The sequence below is a fragment of the Trifolium pratense genome, linkage group LG3 (genome assembly GCF_020283565.1).
Source record: "Trifolium pratense cultivar HEN17-A07 linkage group LG3, ARS_RC_1.1, whole genome shotgun sequence".
Taxonomy (NCBI): Eukaryota; Viridiplantae; Streptophyta; class Magnoliopsida; order Fabales; family Fabaceae; genus Trifolium; species Trifolium pratense.
The window spans coordinates 1,057,637-1,077,547 of NC_060061.1; the positions used below are offsets into that span (position 1 = coordinate 1,057,637).

The 19,911-nt window shown below is 31.1% G+C and overlaps 1 protein-coding gene across 1 annotated transcript; it reads left to right on the top strand.

The window, feature by feature from the left end:
* The first annotated feature begins 391 nt into the window (after positions 1–391).
* Positions 392–2,578, top strand: LOC123918227 (AT-hook motif nuclear-localized protein 15-like). The gene has a single exon (XM_045970224.1). It carries the CDS (start codon positions 1,247–1,249, stop codon positions 2,129–2,131), a length of 885 nt encoding a protein of 294 aa, XP_045826180.1. The 5' UTR covers positions 392–1,246; the 3' UTR covers positions 2,132–2,578.
* Positions 2,579–19,911: the final 17,333 nt, after the last annotated feature.

Consider the following 19,911-nt stretch of genomic DNA (forward strand, 5'->3'; position numbering starts at 1 on the left):
GTACCTAATAAGTACTCAATCACTTCAACCCAACACCTCTTAAAAAATTCTAAATTTGTTCCACTAATAACTCTATATCTCATCAATAATACTGCATCTTTATAAGTAGGTCCCACAAAAACATATTATAATGAGGATAGAGAGAGAGTACCTATTTGAGAAGCAGTACCTATTAGGTACTCAATCGATTTTGCTCCAATGGTAATACCTAATAAGTACATATATAAGTACCTAATAGGTACATAACCGGAGATGATCTAAGATAACTGTCTTAAAAGTAATGTATTTAATATTGAAATTTAAAAAATTAATATAATTTTTTTAAATATTTTTATCGAACTTTACTTAGTAGTCTAATTCAAACAGTAAGTTTTGAAGACATTGTGTTTTTTTTGCATACATAATGAAGAGTACACACTACTCTCTTGTTGCGCAAGTTGCGGTGACATTGTAATGTTAATCTTGTTTTGAACATAGTCTGGTCACGAGTAAGTGACACAACAACAACAAGTGGATGGGTTTCTGCTTACTTCGGAAGTTGAAAACTTTGAACACAACACTATAACCGCTTACCAAGGAGACACACCAAAACCACCCTTCACTTCACTTCTCACTAAACCACCCACTTTTTATCATAAAGGCAAGAAAAATTACAATTTCAAGGGACGGTGTTTTCATTTTCGTTTTCAAAAACAACGAAAATAATTCACAACTCACACCCAAACCAGACCAGACACATATTGAGAGGGTCCCTCACTGCATAGATACAGTACTTTTCTAACCGTACCAATTAACCCCTGACCCCTTTTTGTGGCATAGATTGAGGTACAAACACTATCTTTCATCTACAAACAACACCCTTTCTAACATCTGAGAGGTTACTCTTCTCTTCTTTGTACTTCAATCAACCGCAGCAGCAGAAACACCGTTTCTTGAGCTTCCCTTTTGTTCTTCTATCTTTTTTCTCTTTTATTTTTCTTCTGTCATAATCTCCATTCATTATTTTGATGTGACTTTTTTTTAGTTTTTAGAGTAATTTTATTTATTTTATTTATGTGGTTAGGGTTTACATGCAAAAAAAGAAAGTATTTATAGAATCTTTGTTGGATAAGGTTGTTTGATTTTTCAATTAATAGATCTGAGTCTTCAAGTTCAAACAAAGTTAGTTTGTTTCTTTTAGAAACTAGATTTCTGTATTTGAAGAAAGATTTTGTAAATCTTTTGGTTTTCGAGATTGAAAAAAGTTATGGCTAATCGTTGGTGGACTGATAATGCGGCAATGAGTCAGAGAGAAGATTTGAAAAGAGAAGATTTGATGGAAAACAACAACAATGCTGCGAACTCAACTCCAACTAATAGCAGCAGCAACAACAACAACGAGGAAGATGATAACAACAACAATGATGAACAAAACCCATCTGAGCCAGGAAGTAGTAGCGGTGGTCGGAGGCCACGTGGCAGACCACCAGGTTCTAAGAACAAACCCAAACCGCCTATTGTTATAACAAAAGAATCTCCCAACGCGCTTCGAAGCCACGTGTTGGAAATCAGCAGTGGTAGTGATGTGGCGGAGAGTATAGCAACTTTTGCTAACCGGCGTCACCGCGGTGTGTCGGTTTTAAGTGGGAGTGGCATTGTTGCTAATGTGACGCTTAGGCAACCTGCTGCTCCTGGTGGTGTTATTACTCTTCATGGAAGATTCGAGATACTGTCGCTTTCGGGGGCTTTTTTGCCTTCTCCTTCGCCGGCTGGTGCTACTGGATTGACTGTTTATTTAGCTGGTGGTCAGGGGCAGGTTGTTGGTGGTGCTGTGGCGGGGTCTTTGATTGCTTCTGGACCTGTGATGGTTATTGCAGCTACTTTTGCTAATGCTACTTATGAAAGGTTGCCATTGGAAGATGAACAAGGTGGTGAACAAGAGGAAATGCAAGTTCAACAACAACAACAATCTGGTGTGAATTCAGCAACCGTTGCAGTTACTTCTTCTCAAGGTTTGGAATTAGGTGAACATCAACAAGTTTCAATGCCTATGTATAATTTGCCACCAAATTTGATGCATAATGGTACTCAAATGCCACATGATGTGTTTTGGGGTCCTCCACCTCCTCGTCCTCCTCCTCCTTCTTTCTGAGAAAGGTGCTAGGAAGTGAAACTTATTATTAATGGTGTTTAATCTTACTGACTTGTTCTTGTGCAGTATGTTCTACTTCTGACTGTGTTTGTTTTGTTGTAAGAATACATGTAGCATGGTTAGCTAGGATTGTTCATGTTTGATCATTTGTTTGTTGCTTCTAAAAAACCTAGCAGAGTCAGATGTTGTTAATTATCTTTAGATGATTTTGTACTAATTAGTTAGTTTGTTTATCTTAATCTGTCTATCTATTATCTGCTTTTTTTTTGGTAGATTAGTTTAATTTTGATTCTTAAAGTAGGTAAGTTTAATTTGAAATGGTTGCAGCCTTGTTCTATATTATGCATAAATTTATGGTAAGATATGTTTTTGTTTGACTATTTATTTACTTAGTTGTGTATATATTCAATGTGGTTGATTGATTGTGTAAATGGTTATATATGATTTTGGACAGTAGTGCATTAATTGAATAGTTCTGCAAGAGTGCTGTGTTCCTAGTAGGGTGATCAGATAGACTTATTGAGGGAAAGGTGGTGTGGGGTTTGGTTCATCCCCCCTTCCCTTCAATGAATCACATCATTTAGACTTTAAAGTAGATCATGATGTTAAGCTCACTCAGTTAACTTAATTTTTCAGCTAACTCTGGTTAAATTTGGATACTATAGTTGACATTATTAGTTTGTGATTTTGGCCTTCAGTTTGTATTTGCATCACTCCTCCTACTTGGTTGAAAGTTGAAACACATCCAGCTAACTCTTTTGATCATTAATCGGTAAGTATTATTAAATGTAAAAGTTAGTTACACCATTAATCGGTGCAACTAAATTTTACATCTAATAATATGAGTAGTAAAATCATTCCTTGTATCAGATCGTGGTTGGTCAAACATGACGGGCTTCTAAGAATGTATAAATATTAGATGTAAAAGTTAAAGTTAGTTACACCAATTAGTTGTCATTGGCTATATAAGAACAATTAGTTGGTGTAGTTAATTTTTACATCTAATAATAAGAGTAGTAGAATCATTCCTTGTATCGGATCGTTAGTCAAACATGACGGGCTTCTAAGAATGCATAAGTATTAGATGTAAAAGTTAGTTACACCAATTAGTTGCTCTTATTGGCTATATAAGAACAATTAACCGGTGTAACTAAATTTTACCTCTAATAATAAGAGTAGTAGAATCATTCCTTGTATTAGATCGTGGTTGGTCAAACATGACGGGCTTCTAAGATATTCCATTTTAATACATTGACTTATTCAATATAGTCATCAAAACTCTACCCACTTTATTCTCATGTTCATCATTTATTTTGGATGAGGATGAGTATAGGAAATTTTGTTGTCTTTGTACCAATCCACAAAGTACTATAGTACAAACACAATGCATTTGTAGTATGTACTACAATTGTAGTTTGTCACTTTGTCTTTATGCTTTTCTTTCTTTTTGCTTTGGTATAACCGTATAACATAACTACTTCATTCTCACTTTATACTGCATGTCCCAAACCAAACACTTTTGGATTCTTGAATAACCAAAGTTAGATTTTGTCATGGTAGCATGCCATAGACTCCGTGTCCTCTGCTTGAAGTTTGTTGCTGCATTGTTGGTTATCAAAGTGAAATTCTTGAATTTGAAGATTGTAAACATAAATTTTGGGTTTTGTCAAATATGATTAGATAATCAAACATAAAACCCTAGGCCACTTGAACAATAGTTCAATTTTCTTCCAAGGGCATAATATTAAGAGGTATATTTTATGTTATTTCTCTAAGACAAATGATAATATGAGTTATTCATTAGTGAATGCATATCTAAGATTCAAGTTTAATTTTTTTTAGACCTAATTATATAATCTAATGCACTCTGTGTTAACATTAATATCATTTGAAAATCAACACAGGAGAGTTACTATTTGATAAGAAATTAGATGAAGATAAATAATGTATTATACTAGAGATGAACAATTTATCTTAACAAGCAAACCCATTGTCTTAGAAGTACTTGTCGAAGTGAAGTGATTATTTCACGTCCTTAGTGCTTGCTTCAATCCTTGGGGCTTGCTTCAATCCATACTATATGTGCTCTTCATACACAAAACTTTATGTTTCTACCGATTACCGAACAGAAACAAATTCTCGTCAAGATGAATATTACATGATCCATAAAACTTTAAGCAAATTCTGGTCAAGATGAATATTACATATGATCCATCTCTTTAATTGATATTGCGTTGGTATTATTGTGTTGGTATTGTTTAGAATAAGTAATATAACATTCAAAATTCATTAATCTGATAGACAGGTACTTTTTTATTTTATTTTATTTAGGATGATAAATGACCTACTTAACTAATGGTGAGAGTATTGTTTTCATACGGCAGGAGCCATTGGTTCAAATCCAATAGTAGGTAAGGTATAGCTAGAACTTATTAGGTACCATACCATTGATTTCGATATCTAATAAGTTTTTCTCTTCGCCCTTTCTTATTGTAATTTTCTATCTTTTTCTATTCTATCTATTTTTTTTTTCAATTTTAATTTATTTGGCTGCACTAACTTGTTACGAGATGGTATTGATAGCCTCTACTCATGTCCTAGCTCGTCGGAGAGCTAGATTTGCCTCAATTGTTTGTCTCTTGCCCTTGGCCTTATTCAAGTTAGCTTCTGCTATTTTAAGAGTTTGTTGTGCTTCTTGTGGATCAACGTCACTACCCCTTTCCGCATCATTTGCTAAAATAGTGATCTCATTATTGCCTATTCTAGCAAAACCGCCCATCAGAGCGACTGGTAACCATCGGTCATTAAGTCTATTTTCAAAATACCTATATCTAAAGTTGTGGCAATAGGCACATGGTTTTTTAATACCCCAATCTGTCCACTATTAGTAGATAAAATAATTTCCTTCACTTCTGAATCCCAAATAATTCGATTAGGGGTCAGTACACAAAGATTTAAAGTCATTTCTTGAATTTGTTCTCCATTTCTAATTTCGTAAGTTCGCAGCCTTCGCAGAGCAAGAAGGAAGGAGAGCCAACAACTCTCTAGGAAGGCAATCTTCCACAATTGGGAGTAGTTTTTCTCGCGTTTTAACGAGGTTATTTCGTATGTGTAATTCTCTAACTCTTTTGTTATAATTATGCTTGAGTAACTAATTTCCTTAGGTTAGGTTGAGTAAATGAATTTCCCTATAACTACTTGATCCATGTAATTAGCTATTATATTATTGCAATTCAGTCTTTATTAATCATTTAATTATCGTCTATGTTTAATACTTTTCATTAGTATACGCATTAGTGAAATTGATCTAGATATCGATTGTTTACGGGAGTTTCTTTTTTTTATTCAAAACGATGATAATTATTCAACCAAAAGGGTTATTGTAGGGATACGTAACTTGCGGATTGTGACTCTATTGCTTTGATCTTAATTTAGCGATAACTGAATTGTTGCACATACAATTCCTGTGGAGACGATCTTACTTTATTACTTGATTATGAGTGAAAGGAATGCTCCGAGAAGGAGATGAATTGGTTAAGAATAATGCCTAAATATCTTTTTGAAGATTCTAGATTTAAATATATTTTAGATTTATATTTAAAATATGAATAGAATTTAAGATTTAAATTTCAAAATTCAGTTTATAATTTTAAGGATATGTTTAGAATTTTTAGGATTAGTTTGTTATTTAAAGATATAATTTGTTTTGTACGTGACTCTATATATAGAGCCATATAGTTATTAATAATATATGAATAAGAACACAAAAGTATTCTCCATGTAACACTATATTTTCTTCTGCTCGTAAACATAAAAAGTCATATAGTTATGAATAATATATGAATAATAACATAAGAGTATTCTCCATGTAACAATATATTTTCTTCTCCTCGTAAACATAAAAATATATCCCACCAAATTCTACAATACAAAAACACAAAAAATCATATCAGAATGATGATATGGTTTTTGCAGTCTGATATGATTTTTGCAGTCTGATATGGTTTTTTTTTTTTTTTTTTTTTGTATTGTAGAATTTGGTGGGATATATTTTGTTTATGTGGAGAATATTCTCATGTTCTTATTTTCATATATTATTCATAAAAACAAATCATATCTTTTAAATAAAAAATCAATCATATAAATTCTAAACTGAAATATCTTAAATCCTAATATTATCTTATTTTAAATATAAATCTAAAATTTTCAAAAAGATATTTTGACATTATTCTCAATGTTTTTCCTTTTTTTTTTCTTCCTTCCAATACTCCTCCTGAATATCTTTGTATTGTATCCAACCTGATATTTGAATTGAATTTTTTGTTATTGTTGTTGTTGTTGTTCAACACTTCTTTCTGACTGAATATCTTTGTGTTGTATCCAACCTGAGAATCATGTTGATTTTTGTTGTTCTTGTTGTTCAACACTCATCCTTAACTGAATATTTTTGTATCGTATCCAATTTGAGATTCATGTTGATTTTTGTTGTTGTTCATCCACATCCTTCACGAATGAGTGTGATTTTTGTAATAGTAGGTTGTCATCCATAGATGTTATTCTCTTCATCTTCATATCATACGTGAGGATACTTTTCATGTATTGGTTATAGGTTATGTAATAAATGTGTATGTTTCATTCTTTCATGTATTGATAATGGATTATGTAATACATGGTGTATATTTCATGTAACACATAAAGATGTATTTGTGGTTATGAATATTGTTTATGAGTTATTGTTGATTTCTTTTTCTTTTTCTTCGTCTTCTTCTTCTTCATCTTCATAATCTTCTCCTTCTTCTTCCATCTTCAGATGTCCTTACTTGAGCTCTGATGTCATTGATATGGTTTTTTGCGTTTTTCTATTGTGGAATTTGGTAGGTATATTTTTATCTTTAAAAAAAGAAGAAGAAAATATATTGTTACATGGAGAATACTATCATGTTCTTATGTTCTTATTCTCATATATTATTCATAAAAACAAATCATATCTTTTAAATAACAAACTAATCATATAAATTCTAAACAAATCCTACATATTCTAAACTGAATTATAAATCTTAAATTCTAATATTATCTTATTTTAAATATAAATCTAAAATATTTTTAAACATAAAATCTTAAAAAATATATTTAGGCATTATTCTCAACATGTGGATGATCGAAATTCGAGATGGAGATAATGGTGATGGAAGGAGGGTGACTTCAAAAAATTACTCTGAGTGTAAGTCAGCATAAGTTTGAGGTGGAAGCTAGGTTAGACTAAGGCATACCTTGTAAAATTGTGAGAGATCGAGATCAACATATGTAATATAATGATCGATAGATGTGACATTGAGTTTAATCCAGCCTAAAAGTTCAGTCCTAAATAATATTTGCGCCTTTAATTATTTATCCAATTGGTTGCTCAATATATATAGACCTCTTTGGTTCCAGACAAATACTTTCTAGGTTCCAGAGGCCTTCTGGGGTAATTCCTTCTTCAATGCTAGGTTTGGAGACTGTTACCGGAAGTCGTGAATCAGAGACTGTGCGGCCATTGGACATGCATCATGGAATGGAAGTTCGCCTTGGTCTATCAAAGGGACCGGTGTACCCAAGTATTATATAATCAAATTTTAATGTTATTCTACTATTTCTAAGAAAAGGGTATTTTATTGAAGCTTCTCGTTGTTCATTAGAAGTAAAGGGTCCAAGGAACTTGCATATTTACTTTTTTTTATTTATTTAGAAAATTTGCATATTTACTTGTAGACTTGTGTTTGCCCATGTTTCAGATGCTATAAATGTTATGGTCCACATAAAAAAAAATAATATATATTCACTTCATTTGAGCTGCTACAAAAATACGGGTGACTAGTGCATACACTTCATATGTTTTTATTTGTGAAGGTTTCATTGTGTGAATTTTAGTTAGTGATGAAACAAAAATAAAAAAAGGAGGATGTTGAATTATGTTTCCCATTTTAAAAAAATATTTTCTTAAACACAATTAACTAAATTATTCTTTATCGAAACAACGATAACACCTCTAGTGTTCCAGATATGTAGCTAGCATTTGTGAAGCAAGCTGATGCGGTGGAAATTGAAAAACCTTTCACTCCGGTAGATCTTCTATCTCAGTGACTATCGACTTTGATGTCTCTGCTCGTGCTATACTCGATACAACGCAAAAGATTGTGATCTTGCCGGATGATGAGTTTGATGAGGTGGTCAAAACAGACATTCAAGTGATTAAACAAGCTTGGACCGTGATGTGGAGAAACCAGAGAAGTCTTTCACCCCTGTTATTTCTAAAAGTCAAAAGAAGAAGATAAAACAATTGGTTCGGAATGTTGGGAAGCCATATAACACTCGTTCTAGGGGTGACACTCCCCTATATAGGGCAGGTCCCGAGATTTTGGAGGCCCAGAATAAATAATAAAAATGGACCCCTAATAAAAAGTAATTTTTTTTTTAAAAAAAAACCATTTATTTAAATTGTAAATAGTATAAAAAATAGTCATTTATCCGTGTAACTAACATAAAGAAAAGGTCATTCCACAATGTTGAAATTGAACAGATAAATAAAAAAATTACACGATATATCATTTAAAATGTAAACAACATCAATAATGTAAAAAATTAATCACATTCAAATCAATAATAACAAAGTACACCTTCAAGCTAATATCATTAAAAATTTATAGTGTTTTTAATAAAAATTGCAACTTAATTTTAGAAATTAATTCTTTATGTTCAAAGAAATAATAAAATGTAATTTTTTTAAAAAAAAATAATAAAAGAGTGAAGTTATTTATAAGTTATAGAGTGATTTTATTTATAGAAAAAACTCACCATATTAAAAAATGAAACAATTTTAAAAATAGCTTATGAAATGTTTATTATATAAATGGATTAAAATAAAATAAAACAAAAGTATCACAAGTGAGAGTTGAACTCATGACCTGTTGGTACTAAAACATTAAGACAAACACGTACATCACTAAAGCAACCTTCATCTCATGTTACAAGTTTGCAGCAACAATACTTGAGGCCCCCAAAATTTGGAGGCCATAGGCTTGGGCCCTGCTTGCCCTGATCCAAAACTGGCCCTGCCCCTATAAAATAGGATGGGGTTTTGGTAAACCAGAAGCTCGAGTTTTTTTATGAATTCCCTTTGTAGAAATTAGTATTTCGTACTACTTTATTTTGTTTACTTTTGGGGGTATGGTCTAGTCACCCATATACATTTTTTTTTCTATTTTTATTTATATTTTTTATGAGATATAGTCACTTAATTCTTTTTATTAATGACAAGGAAAATAATATTACACATCAGCACTGCCACATAAGCAAAATATGATAGGGGGCAAAATCCAAAAAAAATCAAAATAGGGGGGGGGGGTAAAAGTCCGCATTTTAAAACAGGGAGTAAAATTCCGAGTTAAGCAAAACAGAGGGCAAAACTGCATTTAAGCCTATTTTTTTTACACAATTTTGTGTCAATTAAATAACATATACAATTTTGGATGCAAAACTTGAAAATTGCTTTTTTGGCCCCCCATGTTTACTTCGAGGCCCCCTAGTTTTACCATGTTGCCTTTATAAGGAATTTGGAATCTGCAATGATGTTGCACAAGACCTAACGTTGGATTGTTAGCCAAGTTTTGACTAAAACACATGGTTTCGTTACGCAGGTTACAAAGTGTGACGGTTTAGAAAAAATTTCAGCATTTCGTTAGTTACGAAACGAAAACGCTGCGTTTGGTAACGCGAGTTACGAAGTATGCCTATAGAATTTCACGTTCGTAATTTAGGACTTATCGGTTTATAGTGATTTTCTGCATTGTTATAGAATTTCTGCAATTTCGTATCCTAGGAACCAAAACCACATTCGTTTGTCACTTCGTATCCTACAAACCAAATATTTTAACAATTTCGTCCCGTAAGTGACGAAATGGTGTTAATTGACGCTTGTTATAGAATTTCTGCAATTTTCTTATGGAATACAATCCAATGCCGTTCTAGTCTTTGATGAAAGTTTTTGGCCTTTCAAATGGCCGCGACTGGATCATATTCCGAATAGTGAAAACATTAACTAATGAACAATTGTTATAAACTAATGTAAATAGGAGCAATAGTATAGATTGAGAAGAGAGAAAAGAGAGAAAGAATAGTGTATGTTATTCACCACTAGGATTAGGGTTCTAATATAGTGACACATAATATCTATATATAGATAAACATATTGGGCCAATTATATGGGCCAGGACATCCACTAATAATATTCATAATACTCCCCCTTGGATGTCCATCGAGGATATGCCTCATTAAAACCTTTACTAGAAAAAACCCGGTGGGAAAAAAATTCTAGTGAAGGAAAAAGAGTACAACATCCTTTGTGTTTGAACTGCCTCATTAAAAACCTTACCAGGAAAACCCAATGGGACAAAACCATGGTTAAGGGAAAAAGAGTGCAGAACACAATTATATCTCCCCCTCATGAAGACAATTATATCTGAGACGAATAAGAGCAATTAATCTTCAATATAGTTGATCAGAAGCTTTACTTGATGATGACTTTGTAGAAAGATTTTATTCTTCTTCTTTAATTTAATCTTCTCTGAATTAGCTGTTGATGCAGTATTATCTTCTTCAAATTTCTTGTATGTGTAGAATCACAAACTTCAACAAAACCACACTCTGAACTTTCTGAATGTAGTGTTAAAACTTCAACATAATCGGATGATATTGTTGTATCTCTAAGATACAAATTATATACTTGACTTTGTTCAAATATCTTTGAGTTTATTGATACCATCACATACATAATTAGCAAAATGCAATAGTGTTCTCAATTGAACTAAAATATGGTCCTTCAAGACCAATTCAAGTAAGTGATCATTTTCTTGAGACATGAAATGATATTTTCAAGTGACAATAAATTATATTTGTTAATATCAAATATATTTCATTTCAAACTTTTCTTTAATCAATAGATTTCAAGAACTCTTCAGGAGTTTATGTCATCATATAACAAATTCATTTCCAAAGTGACTTATTCATTTCATTAAGTCATCTCTTCGATAGTTTGAAATGTATGTCTCGTGGAAATTAAATTCTTCATGGAGTTTTATATAATTCACACTAACAAGTGAGCCATACAAATATATCGTGACACATTTTTCAAATAAATTGAATTTTTCATGTGTTAATAAACTTAATCAAGTAAGACTTAATAAAGTAAGAGAAGGATTTTGATTTCACTTCAGGTGAATATTTCTCTTCACATTCAATGGCAAACTTTTACCAATATGCTTGAATAAAAAAATCAAGCTTTTAATATTTGTATGTCAACATTTTCTATTCACACGAAAATTAATTCGTATCTCATCATGTTTTACATCTTCAGGTGTATGGACTGCTGGTCCAAAAATCTTCACTTTGCAAAGTTACATAGCAATTGCGTTTTCATTTAGACAATCATTGTCTATAATTCTCAATAGAATTTATTTCATGATCCTCATTAACTCATTTCACAAATAGCGCTATATTATATATAAAATATCGTCAACGTTGACTTCCTTTCGGTTCCACATATTCCATTCGTGACATAATTTTCATTCATGACATAATTCGTCGAAATCTCTTTATTATCATAAATTTCAGGTACCTGAGAAGTTCTTCTGGAACTTATAACTCAATTATGTCAAATACTCTTTTGACAGTTTCATATCCTCACTTGGGTCATCTTTCTTTTTAGCTCCTTTTCTTATTTGAGGATTTTTTTTTCCATTGGAACCGACTGATCTACCACGCTTCAGGGTGGTTAAAATTCATTTGCAATATAAGACTGTCCATCAGGGACATCCATTTTGATCGGAGCATTAGCAGCTAATAATTGATTTCATAAATTTTGCAAATGATTTATCTTTTGAACATTTGATTCAAACTATGACGATCAATGTGAGATAATAACATTAATTTATTTCAAGTGATTTCATTTGAACTTCTGGTTCATATTTTTCAGCTGCTTATTCTCCCCCCTAATATTGGGAAAATTAATTCATCACTTGAAAATCAGCCTACAGGGCTGTAAATAATTCTCCAATTTTTGGCTCAAGATGATTTATAATAGATGGAGATTCATATCAAATACATTTTCCCAATATTCTTTAAGAACCGTTTAAATGCATTCTATTGGAGCAATTGCACATACACAACACATCCAAAAATGCTTATATGAGAATCATGTTTATAAACAAAGTTCAAATTGTAAAATTAGGGGAGAACTTATAATAACTTGTTGGCTTGATGCGAATTAGTATCTCAATATACATGTTTGAATGTTCCCAAAATATAAATTAGAAGTTATGATCTCATAAGTATCAGTCATGTAATTAACTTTAGACGTCTAAAGAATGGATCTTAAGTCCATTTTTTTGTATGAACATACTACCGGATGTTTCATAGTAATTTCAATTGACATACGATACTTATCACATATTTTCTAAGAATTTAGAAAATAAGATCTTAGCAAAACTATTTGAGAAAATAATCTCACAAACTTCTGGTTGTGAGTAAATATGCATGTGACCAATTTAGTTGATGCATCAATTCAAGTCACAAAATGTCTAAATGGTCCAGATTCTCAAATTATCAATTTCTTTTGGAAACTAGTAACACATAAAAAATTATTAGAATGAAGGAACTTCAGGCCCTTCAATACATATCTATAGATTTTTTATTTTTTTCGCATCATAATACATCCGGGATACCCAACCGGTATTACCAACAATAAATTTAATATGATTTGTAAACTTCTGGTTTACAATAATTTGTGCTTCAATTGCATTATTATATATAAAAGTGTAGTATAAACTTCTGGTTTATAACTTTTTCATTACACTTAGTTTATCCAAAATATGTGTAGTAAATTAGTAATATATAGAGATATTCAACATCTCTTCATTTCTTGTTTCCATATTGATATTCATATATGAATGAAAGAAGATTATACTTATGCAATCAATTGGGACTATTGTCATTTATGTACGTTTAAAAACGTTTCATCATATTAGCGAGTGAGTGCCTTTACCAATCATTGGTACATTTATATAAATGAGCTCCAAGCAAACTTCAGGTTGCCACTCGATTTTTTCCTTACAAATGGAGCCAATAAATTTTGATGACTTTACAAGTCATCTCAAATAGCCACAAATCAACGGCAAGCCAATATATAATAATAAAAAACTCTAATAATAAATCAATGCAAGGATAATTTAATACTCAATTGTCTTAATAATTCCTCAAAATAATAATTTCAATAACAGTTTGCAAGTGAGCATTCAAATAACAACAAGACAATATAAAATTTACAAAATATTTACAAATATTCATATAAATAACATTTGGTGTAATAATTATCGTAAAAAAAACATTTGGTGTAATATTTAACAAAATTGAGCCTAAAATAAATTTCCAAATAGAACACTTTAACAAAATAATTAACATTAGTGTTACAACTTTTAAAGTAAAAAAAAAGTTTCTCATATAATATTTTAGGATCAAATCGTGATATTAATATAGTTTAAAATTATATATGATTCTCAGTTCTCACATTCAATCAACACCAAATATTTAAAAATTTCACAAAATAAATTCAAATTCCATAAACCAAGGATATGATATTAATATCAAACAAATATTCTTGAATTCTTGGATTGAATATATAAAAAAAATATTCCGGGTATAAATTATAATTAAATTTATTTCCAAAAGAAAAAAGATATGCTTAAGGTATGAATTATAATTTTATTTCCAAAAGAAAAAAATATCAATTAAATTGATTTATTATGGAAGAAAAATATTTTCTCAATAAGACACAATTCATACCTTAAGCATTGTAGTAGCTGAATTAATTCATAATAACACATAGTACAAAGTTATCGTATAAAATAAAATGAATAAAGTATTAAGTCATGCACACCTTTTATTTTAGTAACTTTCAAACTTAGTATATGAAAGTAACAGGAAACATCATAATTGTCAAATATAATGTAAATAAATAATCCATTAATTCATGATTTAAAAAGTTAATATTAATAGGTAGTATCACAATTACAAAAATTTGGCTAATAGAAATCACAAAAGAAATTAAACGATATGATATTTCAATTGATATTTGAAAATATATTTGTCAAATCAACTAGTTTTATTTTCAAAACAAATCATTTAATTTCAAATGAATCAATCATAATACTTCATTAACCGATAATGTAATAAATTGAAAACAATAAAAGAAAGAAATAAAAGGCATTCAATTGTTTTCAATAAGATTGATTGACTAAATTAACATATGAATGACTTCTTCTTTTTTTTTTGACGGTACATATGAATGACATATGAATGTATTAGTAGTGTACTAAATTATTGAATTCTTCTGGAATTCACACGGAATAATCTTGAGTTCTTCATGAACTACTCTTTTGAATTCTTAGGAATTCATAGAGAATAATATGAGTTCTTCAGGAAATATGCTTTTGAATTCTTCAGGAATTGACATAGAATAATGTTGAGTTCTTCAAGAACTATGCTTTTGAATTCTTCGGGAATTCATAAATTAAATCTGTAAGGCCGTAAAAACGGTGCGATTCATGCTACATGCTTTTGTGAAATTTACTTAGCAATTGAATTTTACAATTTTATCCATTGAGTTCTTCAGGAACTATATAATAAATCACTATCAATTTACAATCCTTCAAGAATGTATGAATATTGAATTCATCTAGAATTCATTGAAGAGAAAAAGAAGTTGTTTTATTAGTTCTTCAGGAACTATATAACACATAAAAATATTTTTGATGTGCAATCCATTAGGGATGCATGGTGATAAATGGTGATATTTCGTAAGTTCTTCAGGAACAAAATTAATTTTTTCTAAGTTCTTCGGGAACTAAGATTATGAATTCTTCGGGAATTCATGTATTAAATGTCTAAGTTCTTCAGGAACTAAGAATAGGTTCTTTAGGAACCAAGATTATGAATTCTTCGGGAATTCATGTATTAACTTTCTAGGTTCTTCAGGAACCAAGATTATGAATTCTTAAATATGTTTATGTTCTTTTGGATGATCGAAGTGTCGATGTTTCACCATACAGGTGTCGGTCACGAAGCATAATGATGCTTCACCAGACTATTGTCGGTCACGAAACTCAAACAATATCAAACATCCAATATACATATTATAAATAAATAAATAGTTGATCAACATTTTATGTAATATTAATGATCAAAGTGTTATGCTTCACCATACAAATGTCGGATATCACGAAGCGTAAACAACATTGAATCAATTAAATACATAAAGAAATGATGCTTAATTGACGCTTGTTATAAAATTTCTGCAATTTTCTTATGGAATACAATCCAATGCCGTTCTAGTCTTTGATGAAAGTTTTTGGCCTTTCAAATGGCCGCGACTGGATCATATTCCGAATAGTGAAAACATTAACTAATGAACAATAATTTAATAAAACATGTTAGTGATTTTCTAATCCATGCTTAATGTTACATTTGATTGAAACCCTAAAAATCGCCCTTCATATCCCTGAAAATCCAGTTTTCTACAAAACTGATGAAGTGTTGGGGTTTTACTGGTATAACACGCGTAGGATACGAAATCAGGCGTCTTCGATCGTTTTGTAGAATACGATATCTAGCGTATTCGTTTCTTAAACTAAGAAGCCTAGCGTTTGCGTTTTGTAGGATACGAAGGGTAGTGTTTTATTGGTTTTTGCAAGCTTTTCTTTGATGTTGTAGCCATAAGATATGAAGTATAGAGGGTTTGTATCCTAGAATACGAAGTTTATGCAGGTTCATATTGTAGGAACCATACGCAACTGAGCCCAAAATTAGGGATATTTTGGGATTTTTGGGGGTTAAAAAGCAACATGTGGGGCCTAAAAAGCAATTTTCGCAAAACTTTTAATTTTTTAAGTAGCATCTACAAATTTGGGCCAAAGTTTTTTTTATAATTTTTTTTATCGAGTATATTAATTTTGAACAAAAACTTTTATCCAACTTTTTATTTTCCACTTCTTTTTTTCACATTTCCCTCACTTATTTATTTCCACTATTATTTTCATATTTCCCTCACTTTTATTAAAATTCTCTCATTTTATTCTTTTACATTTCTCTCCTGAGAGTTTCCACAAGATAGGAAAAGATGTTGAGAAGGTTTTGTTGGGAAAAACAGACATAGAGAAAATAAAATAATGCAATCACAACATAAGAATATAATGTGGAAATTCCAAAACCGAAGAAAAAACCACAGTTGTTGTCTAAACCGACAACCAGAGATTATCACTATGTGAAAATTGTTACAACACATAGACTATCATCAACCTTCCCTCGGCCCCCAATAAACCACACTCTCCAAAGCAAATACCTAACTACATCTCACAACACTCTAATAAAATAGTACAAGAGAAAAACAAAAAGTCAGATAAGCTTAAAGTGCTACTGATTGATGCGTTGAAATAAGGAATTTGAGGTCTCTATATATAACATTGAGCTCCCACACCTCCACTTCTCTAAGCAATGTGGGACTTCTTCAATATAATTTCCTTGACATTTTTTCTTTCATTAGCAATGTGAGACTTACATTACAATCAAACCCCAACAGTTTCAACCTGAGAGTTACAAAGACTACACATAGAGGGAATTTAACAAAAGGGCAAACATCAGTTGCTAACTTGTTGTGCAAGACTCTCAGAATGATGAAGGATTTCGAAGGAGGAACAACATGCCACAACAATTTAGTCCCACCCAATTTGTTGACCAACGGGGGAGTGAAACTAATAGGCTTCTTTAAAAGAAAGGTCACCATCATGAGACTTCGGTCATTTCCTGATTGCCAGATACCAATGTTTACCCTTCTTTAAAACTCTAGCTTTGAGACCAATCATTAGTTGGTCCAGTGGTGTGATGACATAAAAGTCGACATTGAATGAATTTGCATTTGATCGAAACTAATCCTTCAATCTAAAACAAATGAAGAAAAGTAGCGTTTATGCTCTTGCACGAGCAACTTTATCCCAGGTTCCTCTCAATACTTTTGATGAAATTTTTGACTGTATTGTTACTATTGTTATGAATGAAGAAAAATCTTAAGTTTATTTGCGTAAAAAAAATCAACAAGCAATTTATTTAAAAAGTATCTATATACTACCAATCAATCATAACCGTCATATCATAATCAATTCTAAAATCATAACTGCGATTTGTCGACAATATACAAAGTCTTATACTAATACTCATTCCGGTTATTATCATAAGAAAAAATATACTTTTTAGATTCATAGAATGTTTTTTTTTTTAAACTTGGTATCCGGCTTTAGGACGACTAATCCAAGAGGACCAATCCCACCGTCCACTTGCGGGGGCCCATTTAAAGCCAGAGTCTTTTTTGCTATATATGGACTTAGCCCACCGAAATTGGCATCAAGGGGAATCGAACGTGAGACCTTGAGAGGATCATACTCTAAGGACCCAAGTCAACATCACTAGACCAACCTTTAATGGGTTGATTCATAGAATGTTTGATGTATCTAGTCTATAATAAAGATTAATTAGATACATTTAACATTATATGAATCTAAAAAAATAAATCTTATAATAAGGATGGAAAGAGTAGTTCATAAAAACTAAGATTTTTATAATTTTTAAAATAAAACCATATAATTTTAAATAACATATTTTTGTAGAAATAAATTATAGTAAAAATACAAATGAATGTAAAAAGATAAAAATAAAAAAATAAAAATTAACTACTGGTTAAAAATAATTTTTTATTTTTTTTTACAAACCTATGGTCTAGAAATAAATTACTTTTTCCCCTTTTTGAAACGGTCAGAAGTAAATTACAAATATACTCCATATTATTTTTTCACTTGACAAATATAAATACGACTCGTAGAATAAACGCACACTATGATTCACGATCAGGTTTATGGCTTTGTGTTAGGTTTCTTTGTTACCGTTTTCAATCTTTCTAACTCCGAATTCAATTTCTTTCTAATTCATCATCGATTCATTCAACTCTAGTAAGAAACCCATGTTGTCTCCTTGCCCGCAATCTTTCGTTCGACCCAATTTCTTCTCTGCTTGCGAAACTGATTCGTTCTTTACGTTAATCTTGATTTCTTGAACCCTAGAAAAATTATTTGAACGATTCAGTATCGTTATTTTAGGGTTTCATGTTTCTGAACCCTAAAAATCTTGATTCAATTTGAAAGAGATATGTAAAAATGGAAAAGAATTCTAAACCCTTGCAACTTGTGATCAAACCATTAAACGACAACGTCGTAGTATGGATTCACTTCACTCTCAATTTGAACTGTCAAGGTTATTATTTTATTGCTTTTTGTTTAAATCCATGTTTAATTGTGTGTTGTTGTTATATACTTATTATTACTATCTTGATGTGGAATTTAGGAACTTGTTACTATTAAAGTCACCAGATGTTGGAAGAAATTTATCTTCACTTGAGTTCCATTCTACCCTTCACAATGCTAGTAAGTTGCTATAATTGTACTTGTAATTGATTTCTGTAATGTTGTTTTTATTTTATTTGGGTCCTGTTTGGATAAACAATTTAATTAAGAGTTTATGCTATAAACAGTTATCATATTGGTGCTTATGTATTCATGGAAATTTTGATGGTCTAAATGCAATTTGAAATGTGAATGTTCATTCCAAATGCGAGTCGAAACATGATAACGATTTATTTATTACAGTAAATTGAGTTTATGTCTCTGGATGTCCCTATATTGAGTAAATGTCCCTCGATGTCTCTAATTGAGAATATGTCTCTCAATGTCCCTAAATTGATGGATTTAATGGAATTTAAATGTGAATGCTTATTCATAACTTCAAATGCCTTTGATGTGAAATTGATTTTATGTCCTCAATGTCCCTATATTGAGTAAATGTCCCTCTAAATTGTATATATGTCCCTAAATTGAGAATATGTCCCTCAATGTCCCTAAATTGACGGCTTTGATGGAATTTAAATGCGAATGCTTGCCTTTGATGTGAAATTGAGTTGATGTCTCTCGATGTCCCTATATTGAGTCAACGACTAAATTTCCCTCGATGTCTCTAAATTGTATATATGCCCCTAAATTGAGAATATGTCCCTCAATGTCCCTAAATTGACGGCTTTAAAGGAATTTAAATTGGAATGCTTATTCATAACTTCAAATGCCTTTGATGTGAAATTGAGTTATGTCCCTCGATGTCCCTATATTGAGTAAATGTCCCTCGATGTCTCTAAATTGTATATATGTCCCTCGATGTCCCTAAATTGAGAATATGTCCCTCGATGTCCCAAAATTGATGGCTTTAATGGAATTTAAATGTGAATGGAGATGACCTGTGGCACTGTAGATGGAAATACTATATATGTCACTCGATGTCCCTAACTTGAATATATGTTACTCGATGTCCCTAAATTGAAGGTCTGGGTGAATGCAATTTCAATGTGAATGCTTAGTCATAAATTGAAATGTAAGTGGAGATGACCATTGACGCAATGACTATACTATGCTTTTTTTAGTAATGGCAAATTGGGACGATGATTATGTGTCGAGTGACCTTAGGTGCAAAAATTGAATATTTGTCCCTTGATGACTCTAAATTGTTGGCCTAAATTTAATTTCATTATGAATTTTTATTCATAACTTGATATGCATGTTGATAGACCTTTGATACAGTGTGTTTATGATGCTTTTTTAATA